The sequence below is a fragment of the Scomber scombrus genome, chromosome 10 (genome assembly GCF_963691925.1).
Source record: "Scomber scombrus chromosome 10, fScoSco1.1, whole genome shotgun sequence".
Classification (NCBI taxonomy): Eukaryota; Metazoa; Chordata; class Actinopteri; order Scombriformes; family Scombridae; genus Scomber; species Scomber scombrus.
This window is the reverse complement of record NC_084979.1, coordinates 4778842-4804534: the sequence shown is the minus strand read 5'-3', so window position 1 is coordinate 4804534 and position 25693 is coordinate 4778842. Positions and strand designations below refer to the sequence as shown.

Here is a 25693-nt window from a genome sequence, read left to right as displayed (position 1 = left end):
CATTTCAGAAAGCACTGTTATCATACACAGGATGTAAACCATCAAAGCTGCATTTCTGCTTTTCTTGTCTTGGGACACACGTTACGCCATATAGTCTCTCTCAGTGCCTCCAGTCTAGGTGACTGTTTGTGTTTCTCTCTCTCAGGATTTCCACTATCCCCTCTTCATGACCTTAGTTCATCTCGCGCTCAACTTTTGCCTGTCGGCCCTGACGCGATGGGCCATGCAGTGCTGGACAGGGAAACCCCGCATCATCCTGGGCTGGACAGATTACATCTATAAAGTGGCTCCCACAGGTGAGGATTTCGGTGGACTCTTCAGAGTTTGGACCAACTGTTCACATGGAAGCACAAAATATTCAAAGCAAGACTGATAAGCAGCTGTTATCATGTTCACTGACTGATCAAGCTCTCGTGGAAGAAAACATTTGACTAAAGTCCATGTTGACAGTTGGGTGCATTACATCACACCAAAGTGGGGAGTTAGACTGTCCCATGTAGCTGGGATAGATTCTAATAAACTGATACACCAGTTAACAATCATGGATGAGCAAATCTTCCTTATACATCACATCCAATGATTTAAATTGTGCAGACTCTTTGGATTTGGGCAAATTTTCTTTGGTCTTTAATCAGTTACAGACAAACACCAGTATTCATTTTACACATCACAATATCCCCTTCAGTTCTTCTGATCTTTTTTTTTTTTTTACTGTTAGGAGGTCATAGTTAGTACTAAATAGTAGTACATAGTTTGCAATATGTACATTACTGACAATGGCAAAGCAATTTCTTTACTAAACATGCTAAACCGAGTTTGTTGTATCGAATCTAATCACAAAATTTCTGATGATTGATGTCTTACTTCTTATATATAGTCGAAGTATACTTCATAGTGATACACTGACATTATCTATTGGAAGCTGTTTGCCTTTAAAAGTCCTATCTCTCTCTCTCTCTCTCTCTCTCTCTCACTCAGCCGTAGCAACAGCACTGGATATCGGGCTTTCCAACTGGAGCTTCCTCTTCATCACCATAAGCTTGTAAGTCTAGTCTAGTTTAGACTCTAGAGTAATTGCATTTATCAGTATTGCATTTACTCATTATCGAGTTGTTCCATCCTAATATGTGGGCTTCGCTCCGTGTCATTCAAGGTACACCATGACCAAATCTTCAGCAGTGCTCTTCATCCTCTTCTTCTCTCTGGTTTTTAAACTAGAGGAGCCTGTGAGTGAACAGTTTTTTCAATCTAACTTCAGTGGAAATCATGTTCATAAAGTGTTTGTTAATGTTGTGTGAACTTACTGATTGTGACAGTCATACAAAAAGGACAGAATGTTCAGAAACTAAAAATAGAAATAAAAGAAGAAATGAAAATTTTGATCACATTCATTTGCTGCATTAGTGGCAGGGAAAGGAAGCGACCATTCTCATAGCTCTGCTGCTTTAAAAACATCAATTTAAATCTCAACTCAGCTCCTTGCTGTGTTCTCATCGTGGTCAATAAAAAAGATTATTCCCCTCAGTTATCTAATTTCTATTAAAACTGGGCACAGATAGGTACAAATATTGAAGTGTTGTTTATATAATAGATTTAATGTAGGGAAATATTCTCTCCATGCAGAGTTAATGTCATAGTGAGCATTGATTAGACTGCAGGGGACTGATGATACATTAAGCCTTTATAATCAATGTTTGATTAACCCTTCATCTTTATTTGTATATTCTCTCTACCATCACGTCGTTTTATGGTTTGTTTTCTTTCTAATCTCACCCCTCCCTCCCTCCCTCCCTCTCTCTCTTTCTCTCTCTCTCTCTCTCTCTTCTGTCCCATGTGACCAGAACCCATACCTGATCCTGGTGGTCCTGCTGATCTCCTCCGGTCTTTTCATGTTTACATTCGAGTCGACGCAGTTCAACCTCGAGGGCTTCACCATGGTGCTCATGGCGGCCTTCATAGGGGGGATCCGCTGGACCCTCACTCAGGTCCTCATGCAGAAAGCAGAGCTGGGTCAGTGTCGTGGAGCAGCACTATTATAGTTGCTCAACTGGAGGGTATTTAAAAAACAATTTAAACATGAATATTAATTCTATACTGGAGGCGTTTAGGTACAGTGTTTAGCGTAGGTCGCCCGGATGTTCGGAGCACTGAGAGCCCAATACACATGACTAGCGACACATGTTAAACAGAGGAAAATAGACCTGGGGTATAACAACATCAGGGCGCGGTTCCACCTGCACGAAGCCAGTGCAAATAGCTGCATAGATTAAAATGAGAGTGTGTCTGTTGTGTGTGAAGTGCGAGCGAAAAATGCATCTGACACATTTCAATGCGATAGTGTTGAAAAGAAATGAAAAACAATGAAAATGCCTCCAACATTCCTGCACGCTTAGCAGCCCAACTTGAAGGAACTGATAGTTGAGTAGAAGAGCTTTGAAAGAAGCCGTGCAGGGTACAAATTAAAAATCATGAATATGTTGTGTAATATGAAAACGGTGCATTCAAGGCACAGCTAAGGAATGAATCCAATAAGAATTACAATACAGCACCATTATTCATTGCTTTTACATGTCTTTTGATGTTTTTCTGCATCTCAAAGAAATTGATTCATTTTTAATACTTTATTTATTGTCATCATTTCATTTTATACATCTCGTGTTCATCTTGCTACATAGTGATGACAATATTTTTTGGTAATGTGATCAATTAACATACCAATTAGTTAAAGTAAATCAGTAAAGATAAGATATTCCTTTATTAGTCCCACAGTGGGGACATTTACATGTTTATAGTACAGTACATATTTAAATTATTGCAGTATATTGTAGTAAATTGAAATTCATAGAACATTTCATAGAAAATAATTGAAAATAAATAAATAATTATTTTATTTCATATTTAAAAGTCTGCTTGCTGTATGCCATAGGTTTTTCAAAGTTTCCACCTTCCTCAAGAGCAGCAAGCATCAAAGAAATTTATTTTTCAAAAGGTTTTTACCCCATTTTTCCTCCTTTTGAAACTCATTTGTTTATGTTGCATCTTCCCCCAGGTCTTCAGAACCCAGTAGATACCATGTACCACCTCCAGCCTGTCATGTTCCTCTGCCTCTTTCCCCTCTTCCTGTATAATGAAGGTGAGATGTAGTGTGTGGGTTAGTTATCTTCAATCTGTTTGTCTCTCACTGAAAGATGTCACAGACCTCTCTTTAAAGACTCTTATCTTCATAAAACTAATTATTCCGCCCCAACACTATCACTTGAGGTATTTATGAGTAGTAGAGTACCTACTCGTGCAGCAAATTTCTAAATTCCACCGTGTTCAAGTGCTTGTTAAAGACCGCAAGTATTTGGAGGTTCTTCAGCACGCATGCATTTGATTAACTCAACAGCATTACAATTAGCTGCTTCACTGCAGCCATGTACAGTGTACTAACAATGTCGAGTTAAGAACATAGATTCACTTGTCGGGGTTAAGTTGCGTGCATCAGTTTTTTGCCAAATTTGTGTAGGTGTTTATGATACTAACCATTCATGAACAGCGGTTTGATTCCAGGCAGGAATGCAGCCGATGTCCTCTCTGCAGGGAAAAGCCAACAACAATCATTCCTCCCACGCATGCTCATGTTTTGATTCACAGTGTGCACAGATAGGAGGAGGCTGTTCACAGACAGTCTGCTGTCAATGTGTTTGTGTGTGAGAAGGAGAGAGAGCAGGGCAAGGGTGCAGAGAAAATCAATGCTATGAGATAAGATTTTAACCATTTTAAATTAATGAGATAGATAATCAGTATGTGGCGATTGATTATTGACATTGCAACGGGCCGCCACAAATAAATGAATGAATGGGAAACACTGCAATGAATGCTATAATTAAAGCAATTAAATAGAGCTCACTGGGATAATGATAGGTTTTAGGTGATAACATCTGTGGAGGTTCTGTAAAATCAGCTTGCAGGAAAATTATCACCAACAAAAAAACAGCAATAAATGAACAGACTTTATATTTTGATACATCACAGCAGGATAAACAATGAAATGAATGATGGCTGCATTGTGTTAAGATGCTGGCTCACCGTCACGCTAGCATGATTTAAAAGGACACTTGAATAGAGCAGAGCCATTATTTATGTGATTAGTTACACCTGCACTTTTCCGTCTATGACAAATTAAAATGGCTGTGAAAAAAGGCTTATACAGTGGGACACATCTACCTACTAGCTGCTGTTAAGTGTGGGCATAGGGACAGCCCCATAGTTTGACTGTGTCGCATAGTAAATATCACGTCTTCTCACATTTCTGCACACTTGGCTTTTCATGTTTTGATATTAAAGCAACAGGTGGCCACAGGCAGAATATCAGATCATTATCTACATTCTTTTCCACACTAATAAACCAGCCATTATGCGATTTTGGCAGTGACGATGATGAGGTGGAGCCTGTGTAAACATCATGAATGTGGCACTAAAAAGAGTAACTTTAAAAGGCCTGATTTGACTCATTTGGACGGCTAAAGCTTCATATTAGCTTCAGATCCATTTTTACACAGAAGGAGGACTATGGATTTTGTCCTCCATCACTTACACTGTAAGTGCATTATGAAGGTATCTTCTAAAGGTCAGTATGAACAGGAAGAATGATGACAGCAAGAAAAATGTGTCAGTGGTCATATGATGATCTGTCTCTCTTTTTTCATTGTTCTGTCACTAAAATCTACAATTGTTCATTCAAGCATTTAAGGTACCTAGAACTATTAGGCTTTAAACATCTGGAATATTAATTAGTTGGAAGAAGAATGTGTGGAATAAAAAAAAAAAAAAGAACTGTCCATCACAAGTCTGACAAAGTGTGACAGTGCCATAAGTACATTTTTAACTCGCATTGCCGTTTTCAATGTCATACAAATATCGCCACTGTTAAACATCTCTGTCCTGATTGTCTCCCATCTGTCTCCAGCATTGAGCCTCAGTACCTCAGAGAAGTTATTCCGGGCGTCAGGGCCCTCACCTCTCCTCCATTCGCTCTTCTTTCTGAGCATCGGCGGCGTGCTGGCCTTCGGTTTGGGCTTCTCAGAGTTCCTGCTAGTCGCCCGAACCTCCAGCCTCACTTTATCCATATCAGGGATCTTTAAGGTACTTTAAAAAAACAAAAACAAAACTGAACCAACGAGCTACAGAATCTGATTCAGCAAGTTTATTATGTTTGCTTTGGAATCGTCACATAATAGAAAGAGCTCCAAAAGTTCCAGTGAGGAAAAACACATTTTTTAAAATAGAAGAGAATTTATTTAAAAACTCTCAGCGGACTCTTTCGCCTTTAAGTTTCTAGGTCAGCTGTAATCTAATTGAGCACGCTTTGTTTTTTTATAGCTGACCTTTCAATGTCTCAAGCATTCCACTCACATGGAGCTACAATGCTCGTCTTGTTCAGACCTATCTAATACACCCTTTCTACCTCTCCTCTTATTGTCTCTTCTTCTTGCAGGAGGTGTGCACTCTGCTTCTGGCAGCAGCTCTGATGGGAGATAAAATGAGCATGTTAAATTGGCTGGGATTCATCGTGTGCCTGTGTGGCATTTCATTACACGTGGGACTCAAGACATATTATTCCAAAAGTAAGGATTGTTATAATTAGTTTTTACAAATGCTTTCCTGCCTTTTAGTCTTGAGTCATGCACACTGCTCACATACACAGGGCAGAGAAATCTAGCTTGGGGAAATCAAATCTTTCTATTTCACTCCTCCAATTAAAGTTATCAAGTTTCTTCCGTTTCCATGACATGAAATCATCTTACTGGAGGAAGCCAACTGTAGCCTGGTTACTGACGTGCACATAAAAAACACACCGTTCTTATAAACTTAATAATAGGGATGTAACTTATCTTATAGTCATTTACAGAGAAAAATACAATAGAATAAAACAACAGCTAATACATAAATACAATAATAACTTAGACAATTTGTACACAACAGAAAGTCGATGTAGGCCGGTCCCCAAAAACCATTTAGAGCAGGGATGTCAAACTCATTTTAGTATGAGGGCCACATACAGCCTAATTTGATCTCAGGTGGGCCAGACCAGTAAAACCATTTCATATTAACCTACAAATAATATATGATATATATTATAACTTTACCGTAATAAACTGTCTATTTACAAACAGATGAACAGCCTGATATATCTTCAGAAAAATGAGTGCAATTTTAACAATGCACAATGTTCAATATATCAATGATTTAAATATGACCGCAATATATATTCATTGTTTTATAGAGAACTGTATTCTGGTCATGGTTGAAAAAAAAAAAAAAACCTCTGAAGCAGCAGAAAAATTGGAATTTCTTTTCTGCAATTTTCATACTTTGCAAAGTTATCCAGTGGGCTGGGTTGGACCCCTTGGCGGGCCAGTTCTGGCCCACAGGCTGCATGTTTGACACCCCTGATTTAGAGCTTTAAAAACAAGTAAAAGAACCTTAAGATCTATTCTAAAAGATACTGGGAGCCAATGAAGTGCAGCTAAAACCAGAGTAAAATGCTCACTCCTACTGTACTTGTTTTGGTTAAAGGTCTAGCAGCGCAGTTTTGAATGAGGTATATACTTGTGGATATACTTAGTTATTATGCTTGTGTAAATTGCTTACTGGATCATGATTGGCTTACAAAAAAGTTGTGATCGCAAATTGGTTCTCGTATCGAGTTACAGAGGCCTTCTAGTGTCAACGCATGATGTGCAGTTTGACACTAGAAGCTCAAATATTCAAGTGGTAGAACAAGCAGGCAAAACACGTTTGTGATTGGAGTGATGATCATTTTACAATGTCTATTTTTTATTTTTTATTTTTTATTTTCTCAGATAAGGGCCCTTCTTTAAGGCAGCTCAGTAGCAAGAGCCCGGAGCTCGAGCTGCCGTTACTGCGGCAGAACGGGGACGAAAGAGAAGAATCGCCCGCCGATGACGAAGACGAGGAGCAAGAAATCACTCTGCACTGACCTCACAGTATTACAGGCTGGCGAGGTCCAGACTGTGCCAATGCTGCTCTTCCTCCAGACAGTTCCCAACAGTGACGACAGAGGAGCGCTTCCAAAAAAACTTCTTTGTATGCAAATCACTGCCACAAAAAGACACAACAGCCTTTCTTTCTCTCGAGCTCTTCTCTTCCACCAGGCCAAGTCCTCTTCACAAGCTGTACTTTTTTACCTGTGGACTCATCACAAGTTATGATCTTTCTGCCCGAGGGCAGCTTAAAAAATTGAGCTAATACATGCACATGTCAACAAAGTATGATGTATGGAAACAGATTATTAGAGCTTTAAAGGGATATTTTTGACACCTTGAATTGTAGAGGGTCATTTTTCTTTGCCATATACATGTCACACTGTGGGGAATATTTTTTCTTACTCTGTTATACAGTATCTGGAACTGTAATGATGTTATGTGTTAGGAATGTGAAGGACTGGTAGAGAAAAATGAACTAGACTTTAAGGTGTCCTGGTATCCCTGTAATGCAGACTTGAGAGTGACGCTACTCAAATGTCAGATTACATGATATCTTTCCTTGATTCCTAAGCAAAGGACATCTCTAAATTATTTTGATGTATAAACCTGGATTAACAGCAGTTCTATAATATACTCACTCACATTCCTAATTTTTGCAGATGTCTCGGTTATATTTTTTGGCAGGCAGATATCAAAGCTGACACAATTTGATATGAATACATCCATTGATTACTCTACATATTATTATCCAACCAACAGTTCAAAACCTGAAGATATTTAGTTGCTATCAAATGAAACAGAGAAAAGTACCACATCCTCATATTTTAGAGGCTGGACTTGGTAATATTTATCTTGAAATGTTATTTAAATGATTAATAAGTGATCAAAATAATTGCAGATTAGTTTTCAAATCAACACAGTTAAGAATCAAATTGTTTCAGCCCTACAGGATCTGCTTTATTATGTAATCATAAGTAAGTTATGTGTTAATTGTGACATTATGATGTATGTCTTCATATTGGCACGTCACAATATAGTCCGTTTTAATGACATTTACTACTTCAAAAGTCTAACCCCGCTGAAACTGACAATGAGAATGAAATGAGGAGTCACGGGGTCGCAGACAGTTTATTTATATTGCTGGGTATTTGAAGTAGTGATGTAAAATGATTATACCTTAATGTGCCTTGTTAACATAACAGTCAAGAAGACTCATTTAAAGAGCTATTTTCAAAAAGCCATCATGACTTAATCAGTGATTATGTAGCTGCGGTTCTTGCGTTCATGAATTTCTTTTTTTTTCTTCTTTTCTTTGTCATGTTTTATAAAATGCAGCATTGTTGCAATCCGAAGAGAATTAAAGTGGAAAAAGGAGAGAAAAAAAAGTAATATGTTCATGTGTGGCACACTCTAACATGTCTTACCCATCTCCTCTTTCCTTACAGTATCAACTCAAGATTTTATTGCATCCCTGCTCATTCATTTGATTACATTTACCCACACACACTGCAAACATGAGCTCTCATTGCCCTAATTCAGTTTATTTACACTTAACTAGATTAAGTGTAGTTCCACAGGGAGCACAAGTCTCCTAACAAACTGATTCTAATCTAATCCACTACTCCTACTGCTCATTTATGGATGGAACAAGGGCACTCGTGCACAGATGTGAAATGTCTACACTCTTACTCATCGGTTTATCCCCCCTGAAAATCCTTCAGATTTGACAGATTACCGCCTGTGATTCAGCTCCCTGCAATAAGTTAAACACAAATGACTTATTTATTATCAGCCGTGCACCTGGTTGACCTGCCAGACTAGACTCATGTGATGTAGCCTCAGAGTATGGTCAGGTTCTAACACAGCTCTTTGGAAATGATTGAAGCTTGCAGTCATCATGGAAAAATAGATGATGGAGAGAAGGAGTGTTGGGGAAAAAAAAAAGCCTTCACAGCAACATCTCACTTAGTTTTGAGATAGTTACACCATACAATCAGTGGCACTGGGCACGCCCTCTTAAGACTGTATTGTGTCATTAAGTAGGATGTTTTAGGGTAATGTAGGACAGTTTTTGCAATTCTGATTTGTTTACCATATTAACATAAGGATCCAATAATATCAACACCTAATATCATTATTGAAATCCCTGAGATGTTTCCTTGTTAAATCAGAAGGCAATTTTTATATATTGTACTTAAAAGGAAAATGGCACATATATATATATATTAATGTTCCTTGTGCCAAATGTTTCAGAACTTGTGGATTTTCTAATGTGTGGACACTAGTTTTTAGGCTTAGAAATCATTTATACAAAGCAGCCTTATCTGCCAAAACATTTGGAAATGTGCATACCAATAATTGGTCATTTAATTTAGTATGCCTACAATGTTTTACTTTCCTCGTCAGATAGTTTAAAAAACTAGTAGCTTGTATGTTGACAGTTAGCTTTAAAATAATTGAATAGAAAGATGCACTGGAGCTTAGTTGTCCCACATTAGTCAATGCCCCACATTACCCTAACCCACCCTATACGTCTGCTTCTGCCGGGCTTGCCCTGGAGAAAAATTCTAGTTTTCTCCGGAGCACCACGCCCTTGTCGGAGCAGCAGGAGGGCCTTATTTCACATAAGTTTCGGATTTCACACCGGAAAGTTCCGATTCAACCTGCCGAGAGGGAGCTGGCCGCACAGTCCGGCGGAACTGGTGCGTGTTGACATCCCACCTCTGGAATGCAGTGAAGGGTTAACCCGGACAGACACCCAGGTAACACCTCACCTGGCGCCGCCGACAGTCCCGAGGAAAAAAGTAGCTGTGTTAAAGTGAGGGTAAGCACCGTTTCTCTTTGTGGTACTCTCTTAAGACTAGACTAGAAACTCCATTTAGAAAGTGTTGCTGCTGTCCATTGTTCCAAACTGTTTGAAAATACCTGAGGAGGGGATACACTACCTGGGGACAGGTAGGTTAGCCAAACTAGCCCAAATATAGCCTACAGCTTCTTATGTGTTGCTTGGCAACAGCCCATTTGCCACCTCTCAAAGAAATATGTTTGCATAATTTAAAAAAAAAAGTGAGTCAAAGCTAAATTATTATTATTAAGTCATATTTAAATCACCGAAAATGAAAACATCTGTGCGAATTAGCAGAATTAAACCGGATTTAAATGTCTACTGCTCAAAATTAAATGATTCCATGAAGAAATATAACATTAAAAAGCTCAGTGTTGGTTCAGAGGCAGTTAAAATGTACCTACTTTTGCTGTTTAATATTATATGTGTATTTATATTATTTTATAATTCCGTCATACACAGACATGAAAAAAAGGGGTCAGACTAAGAGGAAACTTTTTAATCCATCCTCTCGGCAAGTTGATCCACCTCCACAATGCATTGCATAATAATAGTCATCTTTTCCCCTCTCTCTCTCTCTCTCTCTCTCTATATATGTGTGTGTGTGTGTGTGTGAGGGAGAGAGAGAGAGAGAGTTGCAGACAGGTATGCACAACATGCGACTCCAGTGTAATTCAGACATGGCAACCTTCAGGCAAGCAGGCACATGTGAAGCATCGGAAAAACATAGAAAAAGAGCAACATAGTCTCGTCACATACTGCACATGAGTCTGTATCAGCTGGCCTGAACTAGACTCACAGGAGCAGTGCTGATTTGACTCGTTTTAGACACTTTTCTCACACCGGCGGGGCTGTGAGCTCCAGTATAATCGCTGCTTTACCGGGCAGTTTATTGCAGCCTTGTTCAGTCTGCACTTTACTGAACAATGTTGTTATTCACAAGGAGCAAATGTCAGCGTTTTTGCCTTTGTTGTCTAAATATCACCTGCCCACACTACTTAACATAATTTCCTGCAGCTCTCCAGTCCATTTAGCTTTCTTTTTCTTTTTTTGTTGGGGTCAGGCTTTTAAAAACTCAATTGAAATATTAAAAAAAAAGAGCTGCAGTCATTAGACTTTTTGATTCATGACCCCCAAATGCAAATGATACCTACTTATGATGTCTTTATAGAGATGTATTGTAGCAGAGTGGAAACAATGCACGGCAACTATTAACTATCTATCCTAGAAACGTTTTAATTATGTAACCTGTGCATTAGATTTACACATTATCCTCCTCTAATGATTTTATAACCTGCAGGTAATCAGACAATAGAGGTCAGTGGGTCCAGAGGCGTTCGGTGTACGCTGTTAAATGTTGCTCCTCTCAGACAGAGGCATGTACGTTTTATGACCTCTTTAAAGAGCTGCACGTTTGTTAATATTACAGCCCTGTGTGTGTGTGTACACGTGTGTCATTAACTGTGTGAAGTCTGCATGGGGACGAACGCTGAAGCACCTGTAGTCTGAGTCAGCCATAAGAGTTCCCACGGGAAAAAGGCGGACAGGATTGAACTTTTAGTTGGTGTGGAAAACATGTAATTTCACAAATGGTGTGGGTTTTTTTCACCAAAATAGAATTGTATATCTGCATTTTATTTGCCAAGTGTTACCGTGGCAAGAAACCTCTTCAAAATCATAATGTCAGTCAGAATTGTTTGACTTTATTGAGATGAGACAAGGAATTGTTTTAATTATCAATTCATCTGCTGATTGTGTTCTCAATAATTCAATTTGGTTCATGTAATATCAAAAAATGAAAGTTAGAAAAAGTGATTTTTTAAAAATCAGTTTTGCTTGAAAATTGGTTAAAATTATCATTAAATGATCAACCAATTACATTTCTGTCAATCAAACAGAGATACAAGGTTTTCACGCACCAGCCAAATCAACTGATTCTTTTTTATATGTGATACAATATAATATGAATATACATAAATTATAACATTCATACCATTTTTGTTCATGTTTCCAGGCTCCACTTGTATCATGTCTCCTCACCTCCTAGCTTCATCATCATCCCCATCATCATCATCTATGCTAATGCTGTGTTTCCTGCTCAGTGTGCTGCTGCTGTCCTCAGGGGTTGATGGCCAAGGTAAAGTGCTTCCATTACATTTATAACCCAAATGACTTTCTATATGAGAGTATCTAACATTCAGGTGGAGATGACAGGTGCTGAAGTAGCACAGAGTGGACAGGAATGATGGAAACGTGTTTTTACCATGAGTATTGCAATATAGGAGCATTTGCAGGACCACTATAGCATTCCTATAACACTGCTTGTTACCTAACATTACATGTATCCCAAAATAATATGTTTTCTTGGATTTTTTTGGGTCGATGCCGATACCAATATGAGAGAGTAAAAGAATTGTCTATGTCTATATATCTGCAAATAATGTTATATGTACAGACTATATACATAAATACACATTTTTTGCAATGATCTCTCACATGTGGTTACACTTGTGACAAAGATATGTAATGGAGGAAAGATATTTTACAGTTTAATAATAAAATGAAATCAGTTCACTGAAACGGTAAACTTCACTGGAAATGTAATAATTATAAATAAGTATGAATAAAAAATATACGTATATATTAAACATTATATATTAAATTGTATCATGTTATAACCTTATATATTATATTTGAATTAAGAAAAAAGGATCACATAAAGTGCTGCCTACACATATATATCGACCCATATCAGACAACATAAACGCAGATACCAATATATCTGTGATAGGCCAATATCGGCCAATAATATCAGCTGACCGACATATCAATGATGCTCTAACGCACTAATAAAGTAATCATTTTATGTATTTTGATACATGCAACTCCATTCACTATTATCTATTTCACAGCCTAATACTTTTAATACCCTAATAAAGCATAATTTATTATGTTACTAGTTTGCCATAAAGCAGACAATTTTTTGTCCTTACTTCTAAATGACATAGTCATTACAAAGCTAAAACTTCAGCTTATAAATGAAGCACAATGTTACTGTTGCATATTTCAAGCAAGGAAAATACAGTGTGAAAAACATATTACTCTTATACATGAAAAAGGTAATTTAAATATTAATAAATCGCTCCGACTGATACCAACACTGTACTACTTGGTAATTAAATAACATTATCATGAAAATGGGATTAGTACTAATTAATAATGAATATGTAATGAATATGCCAAGCTTTTTTCTACTGCTGGTTAATAAGAACAACCAATCAGAATGCTTTCCAATAATATGATCTGCTGTTGAGAATTAGGGGATTTCTTTTATCACAGTGGTTATTTTATAGCACATTTTATAAAAGCAACAGTCAGAAAGAGTCAGAGGGCTTATTATTTCTTTGCAACACTAAAACACGACAGCCGCAACCAGCTGCTCTTACACCACAAATCAGGGAGGACAACACAGCCACTGTCCTTGTACTCGCATATCTGCCCGCCTGTCTGGAAAAGTTGTTGTTGTTAGTGGCTCTGTTAGACCTTGACCCCGGTCTCTCTAAATCCCCATCAGACCCTATCTGATCCTCTGCCAGGCACCCAAGAAGCTGAAGACCCTCCAGAGGCCCTGACCCAAATACACACTCACACACACACACACACACACACACACACACACACATACATACACACACATACACACACATACATGTATGCATGCTGTTGAGTGCTGAGGGTCATACGTCCACAGAAGCGAGACAAAGACAAAGTTCTATGATTCATGCCGTTCATGTCTGCACTCCTCTGTCTTCTTTGCTTCCGTCCCCCCCTCATCGCCCCCCTCCATCTATTACCCTGCCACACAGTACATACAAAACCCCCTGACACACTGTAACTCTGTGACGTTCCTCTGACACGACCTTTGACCCCGTAGCCCCACACCAGCGTCCTGTTCCTGTTTCTACACCAGAGGAGAGGACAGGGCCAGCTTTGATGGATGAAGGGGGGCAGCTGGAGAGAGGGACGGACGGAGGGCAAGAGGATAGGAACATGAAAGACGCTGCTTGTTGGGAAGCCCCTTGCTGGAAATTATGGAGATGAAGTCGAAACAAGAGACGAATTAGATTTTTTTGGGGGGAAGGAAGCGAGATGAGGTTAGGACGTCTTGGACGACAGGAGACATGCAGAAAGTGTCACAGCTTGTTTCTTTGATCTTTAAAAAGCCATCAACTGTCAGGCTCTTTCCCTTTTTCTCTTGACCCAAATTCTTCATTAGGCAACACACACACACACACTAACCTGACTTTTTGTTTTGTTTTTCTCCCCTCTGTCACTGTGCATGTCAAGGTCGCCTTAAGCTGACAGTCCTGTCTGAGGACAGACTGCAGATGAAATGGAAGGAGGCTGATGGACCCGTTCAGGGCTACAAGGTCCGAGTGAGACCCATCTCAGGTGAGGCTCTCCTAGCTGTGCTAAAGTGCTGACAGTAATCTCAAGTGATGTTTTCATGTAATTATCTTCCGTAATAACATATATTAACAACACAATTGTGATATAAACTACTGAGTGGGTTCAAATCATTGTGGCAGGTTTCCAAAATATGTTTTTAAAGCCTTTTCAGAAGAGTGGAGGCTGTTAAAGCAGCAGATTAATGATCATGGATTTTGAATCAGATGTTAAACAATCACATGTGGGTGTAATAGCTCAGGCTATGTAGTGCAGATGTCCTCATCACATCTCCTTTAGTGAAAGAGTTAAAGAACAGGTTCAAGTCTGTCTTAAAACAACAGTTGATCACTGTAATCATTCCTCCTGTTCATACTGACTATTAAAGGATTTTCTTCAAATGTGCTTTTAATGTAAGTGATGGGAGCCAACATTCACATTGTGTCCACACAGTCATTTAAAAGTAGATGTGAAGCTAATATGAGGCTTCAGCAGTCTGAGTTAGTCATATCAAGTGATATCTGACACATTTACAGTCTTTTTAGCATCTAATTCCCTCTTAGTGTTTCCCTGTTGAACTGTGGTGGAAGTAGAGTAACAAAAAGACTTTGGCACTAAAACCACTGTAACGTTGAAACATAGAAGACTTGATTTGACTCATTTGGACGACTGAAGCTTTATATTAGCTTCAGATCAACTTTAAAATACATTGGATGTGGATTTTGTCCTCCATCACTTACACTGTAAGTTTATTATGAAGGGATCTTGTAATAGTCAATACGAACATGAGGAATGATTACAGCAAGGAAAACATGTTTCAGTGTACATATGGACACCTGACTGTTGTTTTTAAGACACACTTGAAAATTGTGAATCTGATGCTGTTTGAACACCAGACAAGCACGTCATGTATACAGTTAAACACAGTAAAATACACAGCGAAATGTACCTTTTCCAGCTCAGCGAGAAGTGAGAAGAAACTTTTAAACATTTTAAAAGAATGATTAAAATTGAAATAGAATAAATACAAAATAAATTATAAGTCATATTTTACTCACAGTGAGGGGAATTTGTACATGATTATGACTGTAAGAGCCATTCAAACACCTTTCAGCTATAATTCAAAATAATAATTGTAATTACAGTACAAGGCTCTGGGTAATGGCTAAAAGCTTCACAGCAGCGTGCATTGATCTAACTTGAAATTGCCTTTATTATACCGTGTTTCTCTTCCTGCCTCGATTTACTGTACAATGGTTCAAAGTTTTGTGACCTCTAAAAATACCATATGCAGGGGAGACAGTGCTTTTAAACTTCTGTCAATTAGGAAAAGACTGCATTCTCTATATAAATAATATGAATCTTTTTTCTCAGAATTATTATCAAGTCCTGTGCTTTTTAACCATTGGCACAAACTCATTACTTTGAGTTGCACTGAAGGTTTCACCGGAGTTAAGTGTACATTAATTTTACTTTGTGAAACTTCCTGCCCGCACTCTCAGGAAGGAACTGAATTGTCACCTTGGAGACGGAATGACACTACAGTTTTAGGACGCCATGGGCAGTCAAAAAAAATGCCATGAATTTTTGTTGTTGAATCGACTCTTTGGATCTGCTGTTGGTTTACTCACATTTGGCCACACTATCAAGTATCATACATCCATGTTGTAGTATGTAATAAATGTATTTAATATGTCATTCTCCATGACACTAACATGTGCAAGAGAGCCAACAAAGTAAGTGAAAAAAGCTCTTATTATTTATATATAATAGCATAGCTTTGGAGTCCTGATGTGCATCAAATGTAATCACAGTTGTGAGGGACTCAAATTAAATGATCACTAGTGTAAATGTGTTTCCTGGCTGCCAATGATGTATACATTTGTTTTCTGTGTTGTGAGTACAGTTACATCCTGGATAGAATGAGTCACCATGTTTAGTTTAACCCTTTACATACTGTTCATGTCAAATTCGACCAGTTTTGACATTTGACAGAGCAAACACCCCAAATGTCTTTTACTCTGAAATTTGATGTCTTTTCCTGAAGTGGAATATGGAAATATTTAAAAATGTTATACTTTTGTATAGGTGCTACACATTTTTGTCCATTGAGTCTGTCCTGGGTCAAATTTTACCCATATTGACATGTCTTTTAGTTAAATGAATAGTTAATAGTTTTAATAAGAAAGTAGTTATGAGGATTTCTTTTTATGATGGCTCTAATGGTTATACAATAAACCCCACAGTTCATAAAGATATGAACAGTAAGTAAGGGGTTAATCAATATTGGTTAACCTTTGATTTTGAATGTCTTTCTTATTTTAAAAAAAAAAAAAAAAAAGAAAAAGAAAAGAAAAAGTTGGACAGAGGAATAGAGGAATACGTAGCAAATGTTATAAAGCAGCTTTCTTGTATCCTAATGGAGACAGGATTTATTTTCAAGGTTTAGACATTTGATAAAAATACATATACATAATACTTTTACTCCTTAAAACAAATTACTCTAAGAATTTTTGGGGCAGAGCAGAATAACTTTCCTACTCTGTAAGACTTTTGTATATGCATCACAAGTCATTGTATGATTTCTCCTTTTTATAAAAGTACAATTCAGTGAACATCTGTTATCAAAAAATGGATTAGCCAAGCTTTACTCCCAGTCTGACCACTTCCTATTTTAATCAGTCTATGGAAGTTCAAGCCTTCACTCCATCCCTCCATCTCTTGCTGGAAACAGCATATAAATGTGCTGTGAAAGTGGCGCACTGCCTTTCATGTCACTGTAATCCAGACTGCCATCAGTTTGTCAGCTCTCTTGCTACGCAGGAATCGGATAAGAACGCGGCTCCCTTTCCCCCTCGCCTCCCCCGCCTCCCTTCACGTCTGTGCTTCTTACTGCCCCTCTAGCATCTTCCCTGACATTGTTTTCTCCCTGTCACCCTCTTATCTCCCATTCCACTTTGTGCAGCTAAGTCCAGGCAGGTCTAAAAGATACACAGAAAGGGGGCTTAGATAAAGAATTCAGTCCCACAGGAGATTTGCCGTTCCTCAGGGGAGGAGGGGCAGTGAGAGGATGAAAAGGTGGTCTATAGATGAGATTAAAGTGGGGTGGTGGCGTGTTGTACAATTCTGGGGGGGAAAAAGAAGAAAGAATAAAAAGAAGAAAGAAATGAAGAAGATGAAGAAGAAACAGTGATTACACAATGAGTTGATGAAAACTCCCTGCACATTTTTTTGCTTCAGGGGGGCTAAGTGGGGAGTAATCTGTCCCGCTCATGTTGTGTGTGTGTGTGTGTGTGTGTGTGTGTGTGTGTGTGTGTGTGTGTGTGTGTGTGTGTGTGTGTGTGTGTGTGTGTGTGTCTCTAACTGGTATCTCTTGTCTATAAAGCTATCATAGAAAAATGACTACATTACCTTTCAGAACTGCTCTATTCTATCTATTTTTTTTCTTCTTATTTTATCTTTATTTTTTTGCTGTTGTTTTCCTTTACTGTCCTTGTGATTGTCTCGATGTCATTGTAAATGAGGGTCACGCTCAATGATGTCTCGGGTATAAATAAAGGTTACTACTAGTTACGGAAGCCAATAATATATAATACTAGATAAACTACATGAAGAGTTTTTCATGACAAAAATAAAAATGCTCATAGTGAGTCATAGTTACAAGATACTAAGTGAAACCTTTGATTCAGTCAGTCAAATTAACCTAGATTTTACCATAGTATGTTTTTGACTAACTTAGTATATAATCATTTTGACGGGTCAGGTCAGGTTCGGCTGGTTGATGATTAACATTTTTGCAGGTTGGGTGGTGCTGATTGGCTCTCACCAGTCAGCAGCCACAGCAGCATACATCAAGTCCATAGAGTTTTGCTAATTAGAGCGAATTTCTGATTCCTACATACTTAGGAAAAATAAAATTGAAACATATGAAAGCATACGATGATAAATTAAAATAAAACTAAGAACAAAAATACAATACAAGCTCTCTCTCCTCTTTATCCTGAATACTTTTGAGATGCTCTGTCTTTCCCTTTAGACTCCAGCACTTTGGCAACCGTTTACTCAACCCAACCAAAATACTTCTTTCTTTCTTTCTTTCTTTTTCAGAGGTGCCACAGCCAGAGCTCATGCTGACCACCACAAGGGGACGGGCGACAGTGGCAGGACTGGACTCCAGTCAGGAATACACCCTCCAAGTCCTCGTTCTCAATGGGACCACAGAGAAACTTCTGGCAAAGCGGCGATTCACCAGTAAGAAACACGGCGAGGTGGGAGGGAGAAATTGGAAAGGCAGTACGGAGAGAATAGAGAGAATAAAGGGAAATGGATGAGGAGAGGGAAAAAAAATGTTTGCAGTCAGAAATGGCAGAAAAATAAAGGTAGATGTTAATAGATACTTCAGATTTGCAGGTGAATTGCCAATATGTAAAATAGCTTCCCACATAATTGACGTGTTTGTATGTTGTCACACAAAATAAGCAATTTTAAGACATGCCTTTTCAAATCAAATCTTTATGAAAATGTATTTATATAGCACCTTTAACACAGGTTAATGTAGTTAAAAGTGCTTCACAGTTGATTGACAAGCTGATTAAACAGGTGTCGAACAGGGACGACATAAATAAAAGGATTAAAAACAAGAAAAAACTAAAAAATTGAGACCAATGCATGCTACAGAAATAAGTGATAACATGTTATTGTTTTTTTAAAGTGAAATAAGACAAATAAACTGATTTAAACTGGTTAAAATAGATTAAAAAGACACATCTTTTTAAGTGAAGTTTATTAAAAGCTAGACTAAAACTAGGTTTAAAAAAAGAGATTAAAAAGACAAAAGAAACTTATAGGATGATGATCATAGTAAAATAACAAAATAAAGTAGAGCAAAATTTTACATGGTCAAAACTGAAAAAAAGACTATGAAAATTTTTTATCAAAAGCCAGCTGGTTAATTAAATAGAAACAATTATATTTTTCCTGTTAAAAAAAAAACATAAACTAATGCAACAAAAAGAGAGGAGGATAATAAAAAGGTATGAGGTTAGTTGTTCATGTGTATATATATAAGCAAGAAGGAGCATGACTACATATCTATATGGGCCATCTCATTCAAGTTAGTGTATATGTTTAAATCTGCAATCCATCAATTTAGATAGTGATTAACTGGGACATATGCCAGAGGACATAAAAGTCCACCAGCGCCATGTGATGTTCAGCATCAATAAGAGATGAAAGAAAACACCACCAGCCCTGCTGTTGACTCAGTTGGTCCTGAGTGAGATAACATTGGCAAGACATGACAGTCTGAGCAGTGTCATATTATAGGAAGTGGTGCATTTTTGACATTCTTAACACTTTACTTGAGTGTACAGTGGCTCCACCAAATCCCCACCCCATCACACCAAGTACACACACACACACACACACACACACACGAAGTAGGTGGGTATAAATGCTACTTTAACCGAATTACAGGACAAAAGTGGGACGTGTTTGGACATACTGTATACTTACATGAGTTAAGTGTGTTCCAGGGTTGTAAATCTGCCCACCAACATTTGTTTCTTTATGTTGTCAATGACTCACAAAGACAACTCTATATGTTAAATTACATAGCCGGTAATGGCTTTTTAGTACATAGTGTAAGGGTGTGTTGAAACGGTAGTCTAAAAGCTCATTCAACAGGTAGATAGGTAGGTAGGATTGGGGCATTTGGCTGAATTGTTATCTCTATTTAGTAGATTTGTCTTTCCGTGGAAATTAGCCACAAATTTTACACACTCATCAGCCCCTCATGATGCCTCAGATATCGCACAGCACTGCCAATCCCAACGCATCTCTCTCTCTGTCATTTTCCCCTTGATTTGCGATCCCTCTTTCACTTTTGACATTTTATTGTTGGACCGTGATTGATACTTTCTCGGGGGTTCGTAAAAGTGGTGGATGTAGCCCGTGGTTGCATGTGAACCGCGTTACGGATATTAGGTTACTGTGTTGAGTCGAGCGTGTCCGGGCAGGCCAGAAAACACACGTCAACATTGAAATTCGTAACACAGGCTGACACGCTGGAATGATGGCAGTCTGGGAACTCCTTCCTGAAGTGTCTTCTTTTTTTTTTTTTTTTTTGCTTTAAGCCCCCTCTGGGCTCTGTACTTATTTCAAGCTTTAGCAGTGATAGTAGGTTACTGTGTCGAGGTAATTCTTCCTTCCTTGGAAATTTCACGCTCAATTTGCAGTTGGTGACCTTAACCCCAGGGGAGGATTTGCCAACAGGACCTGGTGAAGGAGTCAAGTCAGAGATTTAGTATACTAAACAGTGAACATGCCCTTATTTTTTTTTACCATGTTTAATCATTTTTTTTACCTGCCTGATACCAAAATTCAAACTACAAAAGATGAATTGCTGATTTTTCTTTCACAAAGGTTACATGCATGTTTTAGTATAGAGTCTACATATTCAAAACTCTTCAGTCACAACAGTTCATTTTACACTTCAGGTAGAATGAACTGTAAGTAAATCGTTACAGCAAACATGAACACTTGATTTCAACTGACAGCAACTCATGTTTCAATCAGGACACACTAACTGATAATAATACCAACATGATGTATCTTTTTATGGCAGTCTTTAAAGTAGAACATCATTTTGTGACCTCTTGTTACTTAGTTTTTTTTACATTTATACATCCTTTTTTTAATTGCTGGTAGTGAAATGTGTATATCGTATAAACACATTTTTCATTACACAATACAGTAAGATTTGTACATTTCTATAGAAGGTACTATTGTGTGTTTAGTAATGAGTCATAGAAATACAGCAGGAAAGGTTTCAATGGGCTTTTTTTTCTTATCATAAAGTAAATACAAAATAGGGTTAAGGGGTATGTATAAGGTGTGTGTGTATAATTGGCCGGGTGAGTGTAACCTGTGATAACAACTGAATGTGGTGATTGTATGGAAGTTAGTGGTTGAGCAATTTAAGCAGACCAAATTTATTTCATTTATGTATTTATTTCTAGGAGTGACACCTATATTGCTCACTTCAATAAAAAATAATAATTGCGAAAAATGACTGCATTGCAATATGAATACAATAAATTAGAATATTGCTGTAAATAACAACCAACAAATATTAATACTCTAATACAGCTCAAGTTGTACAAAAAAGCTCTAACAGACTTCATTGTGAACAGCAATAGTAAAATGTCCATGTTAGTTGTTGAACTTAAACCGAAGAGTTTTGAAGCAAATGCATAAACATTAGCACAGTTGAATGCTTATTGTGTGGAAGCAACGTAAATGTCGTCACAGTCTGGTCCATAATTTTTGTTGTTGTGTTGTCTGTGTGAAGAGTTTTGAAGACACATCCTTAGTCTTGAAACATGCATGTAACCTATCGTAAAAAAAACTGCTAATGCGTTCACACAGCCCTGCAGTAAATGCTTAAATCATGCAAACTGTACTTACTCATCATCAGAATGATTAATATGTAATAAAATAAATACAGTAAAATAAGAGAAAAGGTTTATTAAAAGTTAGTGTAAAAAAACAGGTTAAAAAAGAGATTAAAAAGACAAAAGAAACTTGAATAAGGAGATAAAACTTAATAAAATAATGATAATGGAGCACCTTGGTAGCTGAGTGGTTATCACGCATGTCTCTTGTTTGATTCCGGCAGGGGACCCATGCTGCAGGTCATTCCCCTCTCTCTCTTTTCCTGTTTCCTGTCAGCCTCTCTGCCACCTGCTATCAAAATAAAAGCAAAAAAAGCCCCAAAATAAATCTTTAAAATGATGAAAATCATAAAATAATAGAAAATAATGTAGGAAAAAAATGTAAAACATCAAAAATAATAAAATGAAAATAGAATAAAAAGACTGTAAGCGATACAAAGCCAGTCATCCAATCATTCATTGATACATCACCCTGCCTCATCACAATGCTTCTAGCTTCTAGATGTCTTGTTGTGGCTGTATGGTTAATGCATACACTCAGCAGGTTGTGATTACATTTGCTGTGCATTGGTATATTGTACGTAGTGGATTTTGACTCTGGGAAAGGAATCACACATCTACCTCCTACACGATATATGATTTTTACTCTCTCTTTTACCCAGTGGAAAGTCTGCGGGAGGAGGAGATGATCCGCAGCGGCAGCCGAGAGAAGAAGAAGATGTTGCCGGGCGGCTCTGGGTCGGGAGACCTGGACGATGTGACGGAGGCTCTGCTGGGCCTGCCCACAATCCTCTACCCGGACCCCATGACAACCACCACTACCGCTGCTGCTGCTGTTGCCACAACAAATGCAGGTAGTTCATGCTAGTTCATAATAACACTGCAAATCACACACACACAAACACACACAGAGGAGGCAAATTTGATTACAGTGGTCTTAACTACTACTGAAAATGAAAATAACAGGGAAGCTTTGATACATTTGTATGTACTGCACACTACACTGCAAGATAAAAAACTACCCACAACAGAAGTCACTCAAGCACATTTCCAAATGCTGATCTCTGCTTTAATCTTCCATCGCTTCCGTCATTAGAACACTGTTTGACAGCTAGGGACCAAGACACGGAAATGTTGCCAACACAAACCAGCAAGTAAACAGTGCACACATGTGTACAGAGGGTATTGGATACTGTATTTATGCAGGCCTACACAAATACATGCATGATGAATGACAACAGTGGATGGTGTAAACATCTTTAGACAAGAGGGAACACAAGAAATAAGGGAAAGACTGAAAGAGGAGAAGGAAGTTGGGTTTGAGGGGGTTTGTTAGCAATTGCTGATACTTTATCTATCAAGAAAAGACAAAAGATGTTACTGATTAAACATAAAAAACAATGTTTATGTGTTAATGGTTTTCCCTTTGATACTTGTGAAGTCAGACGGATGTAAAGTCAACAGTAGATTTCCAGTCACGTCCCGCCTTGAACTTGGTCCCCTAAACAAATCTTTGCTTATCTTGCTGTAACCCCGCCCGTGCGCTCGCTGTTACCTCTCTCCTCCAGAGTCCCCAGCTACAGAAACCACCCCTCCTCAGATCCCAGACGACGCCCTGGAGAAAACCCCCAAAGAGAAGAGGAAGAGGAAGAAAGACAGAGAGCGGGATCGTTCGAAGGGGGAGAACAAGGAGGAGCAGGGGACGACGCAGGGCAAGCCTGCCGAGGAGAAACCCCGGAAGACACCCTTCCCTACCCAGCCGGTTACAGGTAACCCCTGCTCCTCAGTGTTAGAAAAACATGAACACAGATCTGAAGTGTTGCTATTTTAATGAACCAAAACATGATCGCAGTGATTAGGGCAACTCCCTTTAAACAGGAAGTAATACAAGTTTTCTTAAAAAAACTTTTTTTTCTCCCACTCTTCTTATGTGGATAAAGAACAAGAGGCTTGAAAGCGGTAAGCATCAGCCTGAAATGTAATGACAGTGTTTACACAAGGGAAGGACAGGTAAAGGAAAGGATAATGACAGGCTGTGCTGTTCGGCTGCAGGGCACATGTGTCCTCTCCTACCCTCATAATCCAGGAGAACACTCATGGAGAGTAACTGGTGTTCATATGCGTCATGCTCACACATGTACATCTACACACACATCTATTGCCTGCGTGGAGCCACCTGTTTCCTCATTTAAAACCCTGCATTTATCACTAACATCCAGATGAATGACAAATGAAAGGAGAAAAGCATACACAGTGTCTTAGTGAGGTGTTCTCCTGCATCTAGAGCAGCTTCAGTGCTGTTTGGTAATTATTCTACAATTGACTAAAACTACTCATGTGTTCCTTTTATTGAGGTATGTCTCCAAGGAGACCGTTCACATGCGAAAGCGATGGAGCGGCGGACATCATGTTGCTGGTGGACGGCTCCTGGAGCATCGGACGCACCAACTTCAGACGGGTCAGAGACTTCTTGGAGGGTCTGATAACACCCTTCCACATCGGGCCGGATCACATTCAGATCGGTGAGGAGTGAGGGGGGTCGGGGGGGTTTTATGTCATCATTCACAATGCATGCTACAGAGGTGCAGAGCATTATAAAGAAGTATAAAAAAGTACGTGTATGACATTTGTGTTGCTTCACTATGGCAGAATTTGTTGAGAAATGTTGAGTTAATTTCTGCTCCTGTGTAAACCGCTGGTAATCAGTCAAGTGCGCTTACACCTTAGCAACCCCTTAGCAACCATTTACCAAAGCCATAGTGAGCAACCACCATAAAGTGATTCAATTAATCTCCATGTTTACTGTGAATCCACATCCAAAGTAAGATGTGCACAGTATGGAAGCACTACTGAAGCATTTTCTCTGTTCAATCTAACCAAAATAGTTTGCATGTAAGCTCCGTTGGACATGAACATTGTTTGTATTTATTTGTAATTTATTCAATTATTGATTTTATTTTCCTGCCTTTTACAGTTACTGTCTACCAGGAAAAATCGCCTGTTCATTGTACAGGCAGACACCCCGATCCTCAAACTATAAAAAATGTTATAGAAAACCTACAAAGACTTCATCAACCTTTCTAAATCATGTGCTCTCTTTGTCCTTCACTTCTAAAACAAAACTAACATCTTGTACAATGCTGTGTTTTGTGTCCCAGGTCTGACCCAGTACAGTGGAGACCCCCGGACAGAGTGGCACCTCAACAACTTCACCACTAAAGATCAGCTGCTGGAGGCAGTCAGGAATTTCAGATATAAAGGCGGAAACACTTTTACAGGTAAACACACACGAAATATTCCACGTTTGACATCGTTGTTTTTGTGTTTTAGCCTTAACTACACAAAACCATGCATCCATCCATCTGTCTGCAGGCCAGGCGCTGCTCCACATCATGGAGGAGAACATGAGGACAGAGTCGGGTGCGAGGTTAGACACGCCGTTTTTCCTGGTGCTCTTGACGGATGGGAAATCGCAGGATGATGCCATTGCGGCAGCAAACCGGCTGAAGAATGCTGGCGTGGAGATCATCGCTGTAGGTGAGACTGAACGGAGGGAGGTGGTGAGGAGGGAGGGGAAATATCTTGCAGTTTCTTCGTCCGCAGGCTCATGTTCCCTTTAATCTAGTCACATCCATCCCTCATTTCTTTGCAGCGTGGGACTCTTTTTTTTTTGTCTCATGTTAATTGTGATCTCATTGTTAGGTGCTCAGAGGCATTTCCTTTTACTTTTTACTAATTTGGTTAAGCTATTTTATCATTTGTGGATGTTATTCAGGTGTGAAGAATGCTGATGAAGCAGAGTTGAGACAAGTGGCGTCTGAACCGGTGGATCTGAATGTCTACAACGTGAACGACTTCCCTCTGCTCAGCAAACTAGTGGCACGACTGGTTCACATCCTGTGTGGGAGGATAGAGGATCGAGGCCTCACAAAACGTAACCCACCCATCGAGCACCT

General features: G+C 38.7%; 1 protein-coding gene across 1 annotated transcript in view; it reads left to right on the top strand.

Annotated features, from left to right (window-relative positions):
- The window catches only part of LOC133987278 (collagen alpha-1(XX) chain-like), a 45647-nt gene that overhangs the window by 146 nt on the left and 19808 nt on the right, over positions 1 to 25693 (top strand). The window contains exons 2-19 of the mRNA XM_062426587.1: positions 146 to 296; positions 979 to 1042; positions 1154 to 1226; positions 1842 to 2010; positions 3050 to 3133; positions 4952 to 5127; positions 5480 to 5609; positions 6849 to 6983; positions 11852 to 11974; positions 13772 to 13903; positions 14185 to 14289; positions 18391 to 18534; positions 22400 to 22563; positions 23338 to 23506; positions 24092 to 24259; positions 24896 to 25015; positions 25110 to 25274; positions 25513 to 25671. Coding sequence (XP_062282571.1) covers positions 146 to 296; positions 979 to 1042; positions 1154 to 1226; positions 1842 to 2010; positions 3050 to 3133; positions 4952 to 5127; positions 5480 to 5609; positions 6849 to 6983; positions 11852 to 11974; positions 13772 to 13903; positions 14185 to 14289; positions 18391 to 18534; positions 22400 to 22563; positions 23338 to 23506; positions 24092 to 24259; positions 24896 to 25015; positions 25110 to 25274; positions 25513 to 25671 — 2431 coding nt within the window. The remainder of the gene's footprint in view (positions 1 to 145; positions 297 to 978; positions 1043 to 1153; positions 1227 to 1841; positions 2011 to 3049; positions 3134 to 4951; positions 5128 to 5479; positions 5610 to 6848; positions 6984 to 11851; positions 11975 to 13771; positions 13904 to 14184; positions 14290 to 18390; positions 18535 to 22399; positions 22564 to 23337; positions 23507 to 24091; positions 24260 to 24895; positions 25016 to 25109; positions 25275 to 25512; positions 25672 to 25693) is intronic.